Source organism: Corvus cornix, chromosome 24 (assembly GCF_000738735.6).
Source record: "Corvus cornix cornix isolate S_Up_H32 chromosome 24, ASM73873v5, whole genome shotgun sequence".
In the NCBI taxonomy this organism is placed as follows: Eukaryota; Metazoa; Chordata; class Aves; order Passeriformes; family Corvidae; genus Corvus; species Corvus cornix.
Genome location: NC_046353.1, coordinates 2,043,374 through 2,061,068, shown reverse-complemented (window position 1 = coordinate 2,061,068; position 17,695 = coordinate 2,043,374). Strand labels below are relative to the sequence as shown.

General features: G+C 54.2%; 1 protein-coding gene across 6 annotated transcripts in view; it reads left to right on the top strand.

The window, feature by feature from the left end:
* NECTIN1 (nectin cell adhesion molecule 1) overlaps positions 1-17,695 on the top strand; it is a 91,559-nt gene that overhangs the window by 60,686 nt on the left and 13,178 nt on the right. For all 6 annotated transcript variants that reach the window (XM_039565027.1, XM_039565028.1, XM_039565031.1 and 3 more), the window contains exons 6-8: positions 12,955-13,102; positions 14,939-15,026; positions 15,473-15,583. In XM_039565027.1, coding sequence (XP_039420961.1) covers positions 12,955-13,102; positions 14,939-15,026; positions 15,473-15,583 — 347 coding nt within the window. The remainder of the gene's footprint in view (positions 1-12,954; positions 13,103-14,938; positions 15,027-15,472; positions 15,584-17,695) is intronic.

The window sequence follows — 17,695 nt, the reverse complement described above, 5'->3', positions numbered from 1 at the left end:
AGCACGTGGGTGATGTGCTGGAGGCCTGAACCTAAATCTGACCCAAACCCCAGTGTTCCCCATCACGGAGGGAGAGGGATGCTGACCCAAATTCGGACTTGAGCTGATCTCCATGAGCTGGAGGGAGTGGGAAGTGTTCAGAATTAGGCTGGGAAGGAGTGGTTTGGTCCCTGGGGCTTGTGCCAGAGCAGCAGGAGGCCGGGACCAGGGTGGTGATCAGTGCCCTGTGTGCAGCCTGGCAGGAGAATCCTCCAGCCCCTGTGCTGCTCACGGAGCCAGGTCTCAGTCATTCTGCTTTGGGAGGCATTGGAGAGAGCCCTGGGAATCCTTTCCTTGTGAAAGAGGAGGAAAAGCCAGGCTTTAAGGTGACCAGGGGAGTTGTGAGCACTCTCTGGGCTGTGTCCATCTCTCCTCCTATTTTCCCCCTCTCATTTCCCCGTTAGCCATGGCGAGTGCTGGAAGTGCAGCTTTCCTTCAGGAGTGACCACGGCTCCTACAGAACCAGCTCCCAGCAGCTGCCTCAGCCACTGCAGCCAAGTTTGGGGGCGGGGAGGGACAAAAGCAGCACTGGGGAGCTGGGGCTAAGATGGGAAGAAGGACAGGAGGGGCTGTCTTGGCTGGGAGGAGCCCCTGGGAAATGCTGCTCCGCTTTCCCAGGCCAGGCCTTAAGAGTTCAGCGATGATGGATAAAACCCATGGCCTGGGGCCTCTTCTCAGCAGCTCAGGTTGCAGGGGGCTGAAGGCAGCAGGAGCAGCCCCCCAGGCAGTGCCCCCAAGGATTGGGTTTCTCTGGAACCAAACAGAAACACGTTGGGGGTGTGGGAGTGCCAGAGGTGCCTGCAGCCCATGGAAACATGGCAGCATGGCTTGGATCCCTTCTCCAAGCCACAGCCCCGCAGGAGAGCCCTGCTGGCCCCAAAAGGGGCTGCAGAGCCCTGAGCAGCGGCAGAGGGGCGAGGCAGGAGCGGGATCAGGGCAGGAGGAGATGAGGCAGAGGTTTGTGGCTGGTGTACGCTCAGTGCTGAGCGTGGGCCAGAGCAGAGTGGGGTTCAGCTCCCTGGAACTGGGAGATGAATTCAGGGCTGGAATGTCCCTGGTGGAGGTGCAGAGCCCGTGTCCCGTCCTGGGCACGCCATCAGCTCTCCTGGCTGCAATGGGGTTTTACTTCTGCCCGTACAAAGGAGTTGGAGAATGATTTGTGGTGAGGGAGAGACTGCCCAGGGTAGTCAGGGAATTTCCAGGGAACCTGCCCGATATTCCCAGCACAGACCTGGGATTAACACCTTGCACAACACCCAAAACCGGGGGGATCTCCCAGGGATCCACAGGATCAGAACTGGAAGTGCAGGAGCCAGAGGGCTCCAGCAGACTGAGGGAAAGGCAGGGACTGGGAGATGTTAAACCAGGGAAGGGGCACTGGAAACAGGTCAGGTCACTGAAATACGTGACCCTCAATCCCAAATTCCTTGTGAGGTGAGAGGCAAGTCCTGCTCCAGTTCAGCTCAGAGCACTCAAGGTCACACACAGCCCATTAAATCTCCTCCAGCTACTGCTGGATAAATGGAACCAAGAGAAACTCCCGGTGCAGGCTGAATTGCTTGTAGCAACAAATATGTTTGATTAGGGTTGGTGGTTTTTTTATTTTTTCATTTTCAAATTATTTGCAATCTCCAGTTTGATTTGTATGAACATATTTGTTGGAGGAAATTGCTTTATGCAAATGGATTCCAGCTGAGGGACCTGTGACACCAGAAGTGCTGTTGAGCCTCAGATGCCCTCAGTGGTGCCTGGCAGAAGGCAAGGGGGGCTGGTTCTCTCCTCCTCCTCCTCCTCTTCCTCCTCCTCCTCTTCCTCCTCTTCCTCCTCCTCCTCTTCCTCCTCCTCCTCCAAACAAGGCATTTCACAGCCTTCCCAAGACATGTTTAGATGCAGCCTGGCTTTAGAGAGCATTCACAGAACAAGGCTCAGCCTGTAAAAAAAGAATAAAAAATGGATGCGTGTTGCACTGCTGGAATTTCACATCCTAGCGAGCAGAAATCAGAGAGCCAGGCTGATATTTCCACCTGAAATGTAGGTTAAAAATGTTGTATCACCCTCCAGGGGCTGAATTATTGAAAGGCAGTGATTTATGGATACCTGCCATCCGAGCTGCTCCCTTCACCTCGGCAGCCGAGGTGCATGTGGCCTGATGTGACTAAGCCCGGCTCAAGGTGAGTTAGGGATGCTCCCTCCTCCACAGATTTCACAACTGCTGGACCAGACCCAGGTCCTGGTAGGAAGCAGGCAGAGGGTTTTGTCTGAATGGTTTGGAATTTGGGGAGGAAAATGGCTTGAATGTGAGCAGTAAATGGTGTTTGTCTGCTTCTGTGCAGAAGACACTGTCCTGTGGTTTGCTGGGGAGCTCAGCGCTGGCTAAATCCAGGGAGGTGATCAGGGATCAAATCCTAATGGATCAAAGGGAGCTGTGAGAGGAGGGGGATTCACTTTTTCCTGGTTTTCAAAGGTGCACCTTCCCTCCCTCTGCCCAGCCCGAGCCACTGCTCACCCCATGGAGGGAGGGTGAGGGAATGTTTCCATCTCTCCCTTTTCCCCCTGTCCCTGCCAAACTCCTGCCAGCCTGATTTCCTCACGGTTTGGAAAAGAAATTTGCCAGCTTCACACCTGTCAGGTTTAACTGATTGCACGTGGCGTGGAGGGAGGGAGGGAGGGGAGGAGGGAGTCCATCCGTATGGCTCCGCTCGCCGGGGGAAATTCCTCCACTCCTCGAGGAATCAATGCCTCATTTCCAGCCTCATCCCACTGTCCTGCTGCAGCTCCCAGTCCTTCCAGTGACCATGTCCCCATAACAATGGACAGTGGCTCTCTGCTGGCACACAGCTCTGTCCACCCAGGGAGCTGATCCCACCCCGAAACGCCCGTCCCAAGGTCCATAATTGCCCCAGTGTGCCCAGCCCAGCTGCTGCCAGCTGTGCTCTGAATGCTGCAGCTGTCTGGGGTTATGAATGGAATGGGGATGGGGTGGGAATGCCAAATCGGAATGGCTCGAGTAAACACTGCCCAGGAATAATGGCATGGGGGGCTTTGCAACGGGGAGGAATCGTAATTAAATAGAAATTAGTTACTTAAATGGTCACTTCCTGGGGTTTCGCTGACGTCCGATTAACTGAACTTTTAATTTGCATAAGCAATAAATGTTTAATTATGTTATTAATATATTTGAGTTGAGGCGCTTATGGGGTTTTATAATTGGCATTTAACTAGATAGTTCCAGCACATTAACGGGTGTTTTATAGCTCCATGTGAGCTTCCCCAATTATAGCTGACCTAAAAATTTGCTTGGAGGACCTACCTTAAAAGTGTTACCTGAGCAACAGAACGGGGGGAGGCGAAGAGGAGGGTGTTGGAGCCTGTCCCCAAAAGGAGGGATGTGCACAGGCAGCTCTGCACCCTCCACAGAGGCCCTGAGACCCCGGTCCCATCCCCAGGATGTCCTTTCCTCAAGGGCCTGTGTCGCAGAGGGGTCACCTCCCCTCTCCTGGCACCCAGCTGAGCCCAGAGGCTGCCACCCAGCAGGGGATTGGGGTGGGGAGAAGGAGATTTAGAGATGGGGAGGGCTTGTTCTGGGTTGGGGAGTGACCTTTTGACTGAGCAGCTCTGGCAGCCTCTGTGTTCCACTCCCAAATCCTGTCAGTCATTCTAAATCTATTTTCCATCCCATCTCTACGCTCGCTTTGATGACTTGACTGGTTTAGTAGGCAAAAAGTGACATGGTGTTTGACTGACAAGGCCCATTTCCCATGAACCTTTAGACTGGCATTGATTATATTCCTGCCTTTTAATTCTTTATTAACTGGAGCCTGTGTTTGCATTTTCTGTGGTGCCAGGACATCACCCCATAGGATTCAAGTCATTCTCTGTGCCCTCCTCCATTCTGCCGGAATTTAACCTTCTCAAATTTAACTATTTTAACAAATAGTAAAAAACCAACAGCAGTGAGTTAGGAATCTCCTCAGCTGAGTCTTCCAGCCCCTCTGTTTGCTCGTAATAAGTGGAGTATCCAAGGAGATGGTGTCCAGCGAGCTCCTCAGCCTTGTCATCCTCAAACACAGGGAAATTGTTTTGTCGTCTCAGAAGCCACGAACAAATGTGTGCCGGTCTCCAGAGACAGATCATGAGCAGTTATTCAAATCTTCTGCCTTTTCTGAATCATTGCAGCCCTCTTGACCGTGTCCACCTGCTGGAGTGCCTATGAACGGTGCAGGGATGTTGTTTATTCCTGCTGTATCCCCAGGGTAAGCCTGGCTTTTGTATCCAGGGCCTGTCCGTCAGCTTCTCTGTCCTGCTGACTGATTGCTCCCTTTCCTGCTTTTCCATTCGATCCATTCTGGAGAAGGGGAAAGCTCCCTGTGTCCGAGCTGACAAACACCCCCCTGAGTGAGGCTCATTAGGTGAGGGGAGGTGGGGAGGTGCGTGAGGCGTCTTCCAATGCCCTTAACGGGAGGGAGAAATCAGGAAAAGGGTCGGGAATGTGAAGTCTGAGTTGTTTTCTGCATCAGGTCGCTCTCCTGGAGCAGGATTGGGTGGGGACAGCTGGGGGCACCAGGGCAGGGGCAGTGAGAGTCCTGGAAGGTGTGGGGGGTGCAGGAGGGGAGGCAGCAGGTCAGAGCCACAGGAGCATCCAGCAGCTCCATCCTCTCACACCTGGCAGCTCCCTCCCTGCTCCAGGAGGCTGCAGAGTCTGGATTGCCGCAGCTCTCAGGGGATTTGGGGAGAAGAGAGAAGGAAGGGGGTGTGAGGAGCAGCCTGGAGCCCTCCCTGCTGCTGCAGCTGCCAGGGGACAGCAGGAGGACTGTCCCCTGTCCCTGCGCTTCTGGCCAGGTGGCAGGGAAGCAGAGCAGCTCCTCCTCACCCTGCCCTGCATCCCCTGGGTGCCTCCGCCCGGATGCGAACGGGAGGTGAGCTCATCCTTTGGAGACATCCAGGACACAGCTGCCCGGTGCTGTAAACACCCCGACGGCAACGGGAGACAAACACGGCCCGGGGCACACGGCCAGGCAGAGTGAGACGTTCCCAGGAGTGCTGCTGGCGATTGTTGAGCAAATTAACTCTATTAACACAAATGATGAGAGTCTGAGCTGCAGTTCCTGGGCCTTCTATCTGACAGAATTCATCTGGTGGCTGCTTGTAACAGCGTGACCTTAATGGACTCATCAAGGGAGCCGGGCTGGATCTGTGGCTGAACACGGGTTTGGGAGCACGATGTGCTCTGGGCAGGCTGCTGAGAGCAGGACAGGCACGCTCTGGTGTAATGGGCTGCAGGATCCGGCCCCTCCATCCTTCCAGGAGAGGCAATTTCAAGTGTCATCACCTCCTCGAAACTGTGCGGCAGAAGAAATAAATTACTAAAGGGATTTGATTGTTCATTACTCTGCCAAGCTGCAAGGAAATGAAGCAGAACTAAAATTAAGGGCTGTGAGGAAGAGGAAACGCCAGAGAACATTTCCCTTCTTCTCCAGGGCTCATCTTCTCCCCCAGAACAGGCTGGGGTGCTCCCCATCCTGCAAGGCCCTGGCTGTGGGAGGCAGGGGGGTCTGTGGGGTTGGCCAAGCGAGGTGGGGAGAGGGCAGGGGGGTTTGGGGTGGATTAGTGGCAGCAAGGTCCTGTTTGCCCCCTCTTTGCTACAGTGGCACAGAGAAGAAAAACCAGGCCAGGCAGAGGAATCTCTGTTGGAGCTCCCACAAGAATTCTGCAGAATCCTCATCCCTGCTGGATCCCATGGGGTTAACACCCTGCTCCCACTGCTGCAGCCAAACCCCATCCTTGTCAGTGGCCACTGGCAGCACAAAAAGGGAGGTCACCAGGGGCTAGGGCCACATTCCAGACATGTTTTTGCAGCCAGCAGCTCTTTAACCAGATGTTATTTGACCAAGGATGGTGCTTCCTGCAGGGGAGGAGAGGAGAGGGACAAACTGGTCACAACTGGACAGAGCCTTGCATGGCAAAGCCATTCCCTGGCTGGAATGTGTGTGAAATCCCCGCTAAAGCCAAGCACATCCCAGTGTCCACTTCAAAGCAGGCACCCCAGGGAGGGCTGGATCCGCTCGCCACGCTTCCAGGCTCTCCCAAAACCTCATCAGAGGCTGGAGAGTGGCTTGAAAAGCCTCAAAGTGCCAGTTGGGCTGGCAAAAATGACAGAGGGAAGGAAAGTGGTCAGGGATCTTCAAGGGATGCTGTGATCAGTACCCAGACGGGGAGGGTGGCCGTGCTGGGAACGAGCTGAGGGCCCAGGGGATACCCAGATTCCTGGGCTTCAGTGGAGGGGAATTAGAGAGGGGATAGAGGCATCCCTGCTTGTGGGAGGGAGAGAAAGGACAATGCACAGGGCTCAGGGGAATTATTTTAACCACCCTTGGGGACACTGTTTTTTGTCCCCATCACACACAGTAAAACCAGGACACTCCCAGCACCCCTTTGCAGGGACCAGCAGCACCATGTGGGAGGTGAGCAGCACATTTTGGGGGCCCAGCCTGTGCAGAGGGGGATTTCCAGGGACATGAGGCATTTTCAGGATCGCAGCCATGCCTTGGCACTCGCCTGTGTGGTGGCTGATTGTGTAAGTGAGAGTTACATCAACAAACACCCCAATGGGAGAGGCTGTGATGGCTCTGAAAATTCCATCTGACTTATATCAGGGCATGGAGGCAGAAGAAGCAGCTCTGCCTTCATTTTGGTGTTTAACCTTTAGCTGGCTGCGCTGCAAAATGTGGAATAGGTCAAGATTATCTCGAGTCAGGATGTTCCTTGCTGTCAGATCTTTGTAGGCTTTCAAGCCTAATCAGGAAGAAAGGAGACCTAATCAGGGGAACAGGCAGCATCCCCCAGCCAAGGACATCCTGGAAATAACAAGTTTTAAGGATGTGGTAAATGAAGATGTTGTTGTCTATCAGTGGAACAGACAGCAGATAGCATTCCTTTCTCCAGGACCTCCTGGAAGTTACAAGCCTTAAGGATGTGTTAAATCAAGATGTTGATGGATGTCTGTGTGTACATTGCTAATTTGGCAAATTATTCGAGGTCTGTGCATCCCATAGCTGAGCTTTCTTAATTATAAATCTGAAAATCACATCAAAAAGACCCTGCCCAGGTGAAAACCTTCCCCCTGAGCATGAGTAGAAGTCTGCTGGGGTCGCATAATTCGCATGGGAATCACTAACATGATGCTTTTCTCTCCAGGTGAAGCCCAGACACTCCTCCTGCTCAGAAAACCCTGCCAGCCACCTTTGCTAACCAAATAATTCACCTTCCCTGAGCTGAGGTCCAGCTGCCCCTGTGCCTCTCCCCAGATGAGCAGCACTCGGTGGCAGAGCTGGGTCTGGATCCGGAGGGGGGGAAGTGCTGCTGCAAACCCCGTGGAGTGTGGGTTTGTGCTTGCACAGGGCAGAATCTCCCTGTCAAGTGCAGCCTGCTCACCTCCCTGCAGTGAGGGAAGGTCTGAGCTGGAGCAGGGTCTGAGGGGGCCTGGGTAGGAGCAGAATGAGCTGCTCTGTTCCCGTTTTCCTCCTCGCTTTAAACCAGGACCAAAGCAAGGGCTGTGAGGATTTTGGACCCAGGGAATGCTGCTGCTGAAGGGCTGAAGGCTCTTCAGCCTCACACACTCATGGTCCAGTGCCACTGGAGCAGCTTTCCCAGCAGAGTCTTGCCCTCCTTAATCCCTTTTATCCTCTGGCTGCTTGGCTGTCCCTGGAAGGGATTCACTGAACATGCACAGCCCAGAGAGCGGCCCCCAGAGAAACCCACCCCACCTCTCCTCCCTCAGACTTCAGATCCCTTTAAAACCCCCAGTGCCTTGCCAGCCCTGCTGTTTATCCTCCCTTTTGGCCTATCAGCTCCACCAGCTCGGCTCGGGCTCTCCTGGGAGCCGCTTTCCATTAACCCTTTGCAAACAAAAGGCATCACAGCACGGCTGGGGACCAGCTTGTACCTGGGGGTGTGTGTTCTACTGGAGCGTGTCTCAAATTAGCCAATCCTGCTCCTGCCTTCAGAACCAAACCGGGGAAGTATTTGTTCTGCCAAGCTTTTCAACTCGGTTTAATTTAGCTCTGTGAACTTGTCTCAGGCTCCCTGGAATGTGTCAGGTGGGGTGTATTATAAATATGCATCATCTGAGCTCATTGTCTCGCTCAAAGGAGCAGCAGGCGGAAAGAGTCCGGCAAAGACTCCTTCCAGCAGGTCAGGGTGACAATCCAGGTTGGGGATGGGCTTAATTTGGGCTGTCACTGCACGGGGACAGGGTGCTTTGCTGTAAATGCTGTGAGCAGGGATGGATGGAGCACCGAGGTTACACTAAATCCAGCAAGGCTGGCTGCTCCAGGAGCTTCGGAGCTGCCAGCACAGAAGAGAAGGATCACAATCCCTTCCCGTGGCTCTGCAACGTGGCTGTGAGCAAGGCAGGCCCTTGCTGAGTGCCTCAGCCAGCCATAAAATAGATGGGGATTTGCTCGGTGTGGGGAGGTGATAAATGGGAAGGGAACCTTGCTTTGGAATTGGCTATGGGTGCAGGCAGATCTTTATCAGAGGTGGTGTGTGCTGTGCGGTGGTTTGCTGGGAAGCAGAGAGGGATCAGGTTGGATTTAGGAGGGGGCAAAGACAGGACAAGGGTGTGCAGCTCTCTTGGAGCAAAGTAGCTCCACTCACAGCTGCTGTAAATCAGCCCTGAGACTGGCCCAGCTTCCAGATTCACCTGGGGGATGCTGCTCAGCGCCTCAGCAATGAGAGAGAGCTCAGGCTCTCCTTGGGGCTGCTGAATTCATGGCAGACACTCAGAACAGAGAAAATGTCAGAGCGCCAGTCCTCTCCCCCAGATGAAGCCTTCCTGCCTGCCCAGACCCCATCCCACGGCTCTGCTCCTCCCCACCTGCTCAGGATGTCACTGTGGGTGCACTAAGTGCAGAATGAGCTGTCTGAGCCCAGCTTTACAAAACCAATCCTAGACAGGCCCAGACCCTTGGTGGGGATGTAGCATATCCCATTCCCAAGTTCTGATCCCAGGAACAGCCAGGCTGCTTCACGACCCCAATGTCCCAGCAAATGTCCCAGTAAACGTCCCAGTAAACGTCCCAGCCACTCCAGCAGCTCTGAGGGAAGAGACCTCATTTCCAAAACTGTGACGCCCATCTCTCCTTTCCTTTCACAAATTCCTCCACACCAAGAGCCAGTGAGTCATTCCCGCTGTGCCATACCCTTCCCTGGATGCTTTCCAGTGGATCCATCTCTGCCTGGCTGCACTCTGCCTTGGGGAACATCTCTCTGGCTCTCCCGCAAGCTGCCTGTCCCTCTGTGCCTCGGTGATTACTGACGGCTGCTCCCCGCAGCTGCACCGTGTCACCGCGTGGGGATGGCTCTGTCCCTTTGTCTCTCCGCCGGGAAACGCTGCCCTGGCTCTTGGCAGCGAGTCACAGCCACAGCCACCAGCCCCGGGGCTGTTTGGGCTGTGGGGACAAAGGGTTTGTCATCGCCTTTAGCTCTGTGCCGTGACCGCATCCCGCCGGGACACACATCCGTGTCCAGCGGGCATCCCTCATTCTCTGGGAGCTGGGAGCAACTGGCAGCCTTGGAATGTGGCTTAACTGAGCTCTGGGGCTGGTGAATCGCGGTATCAGCACCTCGCAGAACGTTTTAGTGGGGCTGGTTGGTGCAAAGATCTTCCTCTGCTGGCGGCTCCTTTTGGAGAGGCACGCACACGCCATCAGGTGACTGGGAATGATGCATCGTGGAGAGATAACCACTTCCCTCCCTTCCCTGGGTCTGCCTCCATCTCCAGAAGAGCCGTGGGAGAACAAAGTAATGAACAAAACAGCTCTGAAAGAGACTGGGGGTGGGACGCCCTTCTTTTCTCCTTAATTGTAATACTGTGAATTAATTCAGCTTCCAGCAGGAACGAGGAGTTTCCCAGCAGCCCTCAGACATCCAGATAAGACTGAGCTGTTTGCTGAGCCCCTCTGGGTTCTCTGGTACCTGCCTCACTGCCAACTGCTTCACACAAAGTTGTGGGGTTTGGGGTTTTTTGGAGAGTTTTAAATTATTCAAGCGTGACACAGAGCACGGGGGTTTGCATTCTTAATTGGCAAAGCCTTTTCCCACTCCTGTCTGGAGGCCCCTGAGCTGTCCTGCCAATTTATTCTGATCCTGATTCACGAGCCTTGCAAACATCTTCCCAGGGCTGCCCAAAAGCCCTGTCAGTGGAACTGAATCCTCAGCTGGCACTTGTGGGCATCTCCTGAGGCCTTCCTGGTGTTCTCCTCTTTCACTTGAAACGCCCCTTCTTGCAGCCACCCTGACTTCCAGAAAAGCCCTGGTGGTGCCCTCCAAACTACCAACCACAGCTCTTCCCCAGGAGGAAATAAACAGAGGATATAGATGAAAAAATAGGTTAAAAAGGGGAAAAAAAAAATAAAAGAAAGAGGGAAGAGCAAGCATAAAAGAAGGTTTCTCTCTACTCCTCATTTTCTTCTAATCTTTGCATTTTCTTGCTCTCTCGGGACTTTCTTCTCTCATTTATCTTCCCCATCTCCTGGGGTTTCCTCTTCTTGCCCTGTCACCTCTCACATCTCCCTGCCTGGACCCCTGCAACGCTTTCGGGCGGCTCAGACTGTCCTCAGCGAGGAGAGCCGCACCTGCAGGGGCACGGTTTGTTGTCTCAGGGTTTGGTCCTTGCCCCTACAAGGCCACACAGCCCTGGGATGGGCTCTGACACCGGGATGTTCACGCAGAGAGACTGAAAAGGAGGAGGGGCTCTCACAGCAGCCCGAAGCACCTGCAGTTCTCCTTGTGCTCCTTCATTCCTTACTCTCCTCCTCCCCTCACTGTCTTCACCCACTGCCCCATATTTACCTCTCCCTCTTCTGCCATATTTCCCCCCCTCTGCATTTTCTCAGCCCCTTCCCGCTATCACTCAGCCTCACCTGAGCTCCTGGAGATCCATTTTATTTAATTCCTTTCCCTCTTTCTCCTCTCACTCCCCTGCACACACCTGATTTACAGTGGCAGCAGGAGGCTGATGTTCTCTGCTCCTTCTCTGCTCGGTCCCTGCCATCCCCAGAGCCATTAGGGGCCAATCCATCACAGAAATGCCCCAGCCACTGTGACTGGGACATTCTTTACAGCCACAACCCCGAACGCTGGGCCGGGGGGTTTGGATGGCTGCGTGTCAGCTCTGAGGGAGCTGTCTGGAGGCACCAATATTATTTACAAGGTGTTGTGGCTTATGGAGGAGGGAAGAGGAAGAAAAGTGGCTGCCACCGTGAGTTCTGATGACTCCAGCACGCTGCCACCAAAGACACACAGCTCGGAGCTCTTCATTAAGGACCGGGCAAGGGCGGGGAGGGGGTGGGATGCTGAGCGATGGGTGCTCCGGGGTGGCACAGTTTGGCACGAGAAAAGCAGCACGGTGTGGGAAAAGGGATGGGGCGTCGGGGTCAGAGCAATTCCTGGGGAGAATTCCTCAGCAGCAGCGCTGGGAGCTGCGGTGCTTTGTGCCCACACAGCCACCGCGGCAGAGCTCCGCGCTGCGGCTCCGGATCGACCAGAGCAGGGGGCGGTTCCCAGGGAGAGGTTTGCACACCTCAGTTCACTCCTGGATGACAGCAGCAAATCTGAGAGCTGGGGAAGGCTGGCTGGGAGGGGAGATCTGGGAATACTCTCTTGGAAATGATCCAGCACAGCCCTTTTGCCATTGCACCCGGCACAGGGCGAGAAGCGAGTGCTGGATCCGTGGAGGGGAAGTGGGAGTAAAAGGCAGGTTTTTCACCCTGAAAAGTCCTGTATTCGTTGTCCTGTGTGGTTTGGGAATGTGTGCAGATGTTTTATAGCCACACTCATTTTGTTTTATCACTTTGCACAGGAAAGTGGGCCTAATTCCGAGGCCTTGGGGATGGGTAGTTTAGGGGAGATGCTGGCTCTCACTGTGGTAGCCAAAGCCATAATTGTTGCAGAATAAGGTCCATGAGCCCAATCTGGTCTCCAAGAGCAGCCAGTAGCCAGGGCATTAAGAAAAGTACAAAAATTAGATGTGACAGACGAGTTCTACAAAGCCCCTTGTTCCCTCATCCCTGTCTTGCCCCCCTCCCCTGAATATCTTTTCGTCCTCCTCCTTCTTCTTCCTCCATCCCAATTATCTCCTCCTTTCATCACTGCCGGAGTTGTAAGTACAAAGTACCAATTAGCTAGTTTTCAAGTTTAATTAGGTTGGAAGGTAGAGCAAATTAAATCCTTTTATCGCAGGTTTCAAAGCACTTTCCCATCAGGCCCACGGGATGGCTTTCCTTTGGATGAGGCCGGTGTTTGTCACCAAGGAACTGGCCCAGGTCACAGAGCAGGGCATGAAATGCAAGATTGGGTCTATCTCCCTCCTGCCCCTAAATCCTGCACTCAGGACATCATTTTTGGAATGAGTTGGGGTGTGCAAACCCTTGCTCCACGTCAATAAATTGAGCATTGCTCCTTAGCTCATTTTAAGAACATTCCAGCAGCACCAGGAGTTCAGTGAGGACGCTGTGACAAAGCCCAGCAGAAGGCTTTCAAAATACTTCAACAGTATCAAGCAGCAGGTCCACATGAATGCTTGGAAGCACCTTTATTCCCTAAACCCTTCTTCCTTTGAGGCCTGAACAAAGGCAGAAAAGCGGATCCAGGAATAAACACCTGAAGATGAAATTGCAGAGCCGAGTGAGGAAGTGTTTAACTCTTGGAGACACAATTGTAGCCACAATTTCTGTTCCTCTTGAGCTCTGAGCTCTGTGTTTCAACAGGATCTGGCTCCCTCCATGGAGCTGCCAGGCAGGGACACTCGGGAAAACTTCGGAATTCATCCTCACCTCTGCTCCTGGAATCCCTGGTGGTACCAGCTGGATTTCCTGGTGCTCTAACCCTCTCCCCTGTGCTTCCCGTGTGTTGCAGACAAGCCACTACCTCAGAGTGCCCCCGGAGGCATCATTGGGATCGTGGGAGGCGTCATCGCCGCCGTCTTCATCATCGGCGTGGCCGTCACCGTCATCATCGTCTACAGGCGGCAGCAGAAGAACCGCTCCGGGACTGACAACGACCTGTGAGTAGCAGAATCCCTGCCCACCGAGGTGGTGGTGCTGTGGGGCTGGGGGACAGCACCTCTGGCCCTTCCTCTACCTGCACAAGGGGAATACCTGGCAGCAAAACGTTTTCCTGCTGTTTCTGTCTCGTTCCTCTGATCCGCTTCCCTTCCTTGGGGCTTCCTGGTGCTTCCTATCCTGCTCTCTCCATCACAGGGATGCCCCCCAGGTGCTGGGTTTGCTGTGGCACGTCCTTGGGGCAGAGGCTCAGTGCCACTGTCCCTTCCATGCGTAAAGAGAATCCTGTTCCTCCTTTCTCAATGCCTTCAGGCTCCTGAGTGAGACTGAATCACATCCTGCCATCAGAAAGGGGTCTCTGATAGACCCTGAGCTCCTCTGAATGCACCCCAAAGAGTCTGGAATGGGTTCACATCCACCAGCATTGCAGATTTGGACCTATGGGTGACACAAACTCAGGCCATGGCAGGGACAGAGGCCACCACAGGGGCTCCTCTTGGGCAGGACTTGCTTTGCTCTGCCCAGCACAGGGCAGCAGAGATCCCAGCAGGGAACTGAGTGGTGTGGATGTCACTTTATGCAGCAGGAACCTCTTCAGCAGCATTCACCCTGGGCTCTGCTGAACAGCTCTGTCTTGTCACCAGTTCCTCACCCCCTCCCTCCCTTCCCACCTCACAGGGGAGGCACGGAAAGCCCAGCGCCCAGAGGTTGCTTTTATGTTCCCCACCCCCCACCTCATTGTTGTTACACCTTGGGCACATTTTGTGCTCCATTTAATCCCATTTGAGAGAGGGCACTGGAGGATAGCGGGAGAGGCTGGGGAGAGGAGCAGGGGAGCGGCAGGAGATGCAGAAAGGCACACAAACAAACAAAAAAAAAAATAGTACCACAAGGTGAAATTGCATCAACAGCAGCGGGCCTGTGATGGAGATGCATTCTGACAATCCACTTCCCACAATGGCCCTCCACCAGGCTCGGGGAAGAGCCACTTCAGCTGAGAATAGAAACACAGCCGTGCCCTGCTCTGCAGAGGTGCTGCCTCTATTGTGGAGGCTGATCCCGAAGGTAATAGCATTTCTTTTCTGTAGAGCCATGAAGTCAATGTTCTACAGAGCCCCGAGGACCTGCTCTGCCCTCCCTGCCACCAGCACATTCCGGTCCCACGCTGGAATCCAAGGGAAGGCGCCCATCCCCGTCAGAGTCTGCACGGAGAGGAGGGAGGGGGGCAGCCAGCTAATTAGTGGATCAGAGTTTTAATAAGTTTTGTAAAAGGATTAGACGCATCTGTGCATGTGAACAGAATGTGCAGAGACAGTCTCTAGGCTGGGATTATCGTGGCTGCCAATCCCTATGCTCTGGGGTAAAAGCCGATCCTTGGCGAGGGTCAGGGATGGATGTCCCTGCCTGGCAGAGCATGCCCATGAGGAGGATTCAGATTCCTACTGGGAAGCCCATGGCAGGGCTACCATCCCAGATAAACTGCCAGATTGGGGCTGGCATTGCCTCGTTACCACTTTCTGGCACCTCCCAGCCACAGCACAAACCACGTGCCATGGGATGATGTGGAGCCATTCCCAAGCAGGTATCCCAGCTGCACCCTCGGGATCTGCAGCCTGGCATGGGGATCTGCCTGGAATAGGCACAGAATGCTAGGAGGGAGTTTATTTCCATTAACAATTCTAACTGGGGTGAGACAAAGGGCACGGGGGGCTGCCTGAGGATAATCTATGTGATTGTCTTGGCACTTTGGTGACAAACACCATCAGACCCTTGGGCACATCAAAGCAGCAGAACCTTTTCTCCTGCTTTCTGCTCAGCAGCCTCTTCTTTCCCTGCAGGATTGACCTGCCTCCGTCCCACAAACCTGCCCCTCCACCAAAGAGGAAACAGGACATGAAAAGCCACCTGACTCCAGAAGACATCCAGGTAAAAACCCGCAAATTCCTTCCTCTGGCATGGAAATCTGATTCCAAGCAGTGTCCACAGTGCCTGGATTTTGGGAAATGGGGGTTGCAAGAGCAAAGAAGTCCCTGGCGTGAGTTTGAGGGGCAGAAAGTACGGATTTTTCAAGGCCAGGTTGGATGGGGCTCTGAGCAACTTGGTCTAGTGGGAGGTTGGGACTAAATTGTCTTTAAGGTCCCTTCCAACCCAAACTGTTCTATGGTTCAGTGACTCTGTGACTTGTCCCCCCAGAATTCCCAGAGTCTGGCACTAATTGAAAGCTGTAACTTGGATTCTGCTGCACCCCTTCTGTGGATATTGAATTCTGAAGGGGTTGGCGTTCAGCTGTGGTGGCACCTGAAGCCGAGGCTGCCCCAAGCTGTGCCAGAAGATAACCCTGGCTCTTCTCATCCCTCTTCTCTCCCCTCCAGGTTGTTCACTTGGACAACATGAAACACGAGGAGGAGATCCAGAAGTTCCCTCTGCAGACTCCCTACTATGACATGGCAGCCCCCGAGCCCTCTCCCTACAGTGACAAAGTGGTAAGGACCGAGGGTGGCAGTGGTGCTGCTGGCACCTCACCCCAGCCCCACCTGGCTCACAGGACCTCTCACCCTAAAAGACAAAGATCCCCACCATCCACAGCCCAGGACTGCCCTGTCCTGGAGGAAAGCAGCCTCCACGCTCTGATCTCAGCTGTCCATAGGTCCCAGAGCTGTGCCTTTACAGCTCATCCCTCAGTAAAACGCCCTGCCCACCCCAAATTCTCTACCTGAGAGCCGCCTACCCCACCCTGGCCACTCCTCACCTCCTGCAAGGAGCCCCTGTTAGAGTTTGCAGCTGCGGGAAGCAGCAGTGAGAGCTTCACAAAGCAATTATCTGCAGGGCAGAGTGTGCCAGCGTTTGACTCTCACTTGACAACAAGTTCTTTAAACCCTTTTTTTTTTGTTTTTCTGGTGTGTGGATTTGTTCAGCCTCAGATGGGGAGATGTTAATGTGAGGCAGCAGCAGCAGGGAGAGATTAAGGGTCAGGAGGAGATGCTGGCAGTCACATGGGAAAGGCTGGTTTGCAAGGAGTGAGGAAATGTGAGATGCAAAGGCACAGGGAACAGAAAACAAGTAAGATCTGAGTGGTTTTTTGATGAGAAACCAGAAAACCATCCTCCTCCCAGGCCTCGGACAATATCCTTTCCCTCCCTCACCCTGTGGCATGGGGATGCTCTGTCTTTTTATCCATAGGAGACAAGATATCCCAGTGAAAATCCTTCAGGTCTCTCCCAAACTCCTCCTCACAAGGAGTTCAGAGCACTGCACGCCCAGCCTGGTGCTTCAGCAGCGTCAACTCCCTGGCTGGAGAAAGGTGTATAAACATCAGCCCAGACCGGAGTGATTTTTTATGAACACCACTAATTACAACCCAGTTCACCCCGGTGTGACCCTGCCAGGTGTGTTCCTGTGCAGATAATGGAAGGACAGGGCCCAGTGCCCTTCAGCTGGCACGAGTCTGCAGCGAGGCAGGTGCCGAGGGCATTGGAAATCAAAAGCCCCAGCTCTGTGCTGAGCCGGGTGGATGTGATCCTATTTACCTCATCCCTAAGGGAAAACTCCCCCTTGGAGCCCTCCCTCAGTCCTGGGGCTGGTCCCCAGCTCTTTCTAATCCTTGCTGAGTTTTAAATGAAACGCAGGATGTTGGAGCAAGACAACTGCTTGGAAAGCCTCTGGAAGCTGAATTTCAGGCAAGCAGGGGGATGGAGGAGCTCATTTTGGGAAATAACAAGCAGTCAGTTAATTAAGTGGCAGAGTTAGTGATGTGAGATGGGGCCTGATGGGTTGCTGCTCCGTAACCATGGGAACAGAGTTTGCTGCTCCCAGTCCTGGCCGGAGAAGATGCATTTCCATGTCCCACGCCTGGCACCGGCTGCTCCTCACCCGTGGATTCAGCCAGGAGGTGATGGACTGTGGAGCTCTCGTTTCATTTGGCCCACGAAGAACTGGCTCTGCAGTGAGGACGTGGTGTCTGGGGCACTCCAGCTGCTGCCACAGCTCTTGGCACGGGCCTGGCACAGCTGTGGATGAGCCCTGTCCCTGGTCAGCTTGGCCAGGAGCGTGTCAGGCTCACCCATCACGTACCTGCGCCGTGCTCTGGCTCTCTGCCCCAGCAGCAGGATGAAGCTTGCTCCCATTCCTTGCTAAACCACTGCATCCTTTGGGCAGGCAGCTGGCTGTTCCAGTTTGGGACTCGCAAGGGAGAGAAGGGTGTCCTTGGCTGCCAAGGAGTGCTGATTTGGCTGGATTCTTCCCAGATCACACAGGCAGGACGCGCTGCCACAGCCAGGCCAGGGGTGGGTGGTGTTGTCCGGCCACGCTTTGCAAAGGAACAAGCTTTGCTTTCCTCCCTGCAAGGAAAAAAGTGACCTGCATCACTTTTTTCACCCCTTTTTCACTGCAGAAGCCTCCATGGAGTCGGAGGAGTGGGAACCTCCAGGGAACAGCAGTAGGGATGGTGGTGGTTACCAAACCAGCACCACGGGATGGAGCGAGAGCTGCCCAATCCTTCACCCGAGGGCTGGGTCAGCTGGAGGATGAGGAGGGAAGCACATCCCTGATCTCTGCCAGGCTCACTTTGGCACAGCCCTGCTCCCACCGTGCCCAAA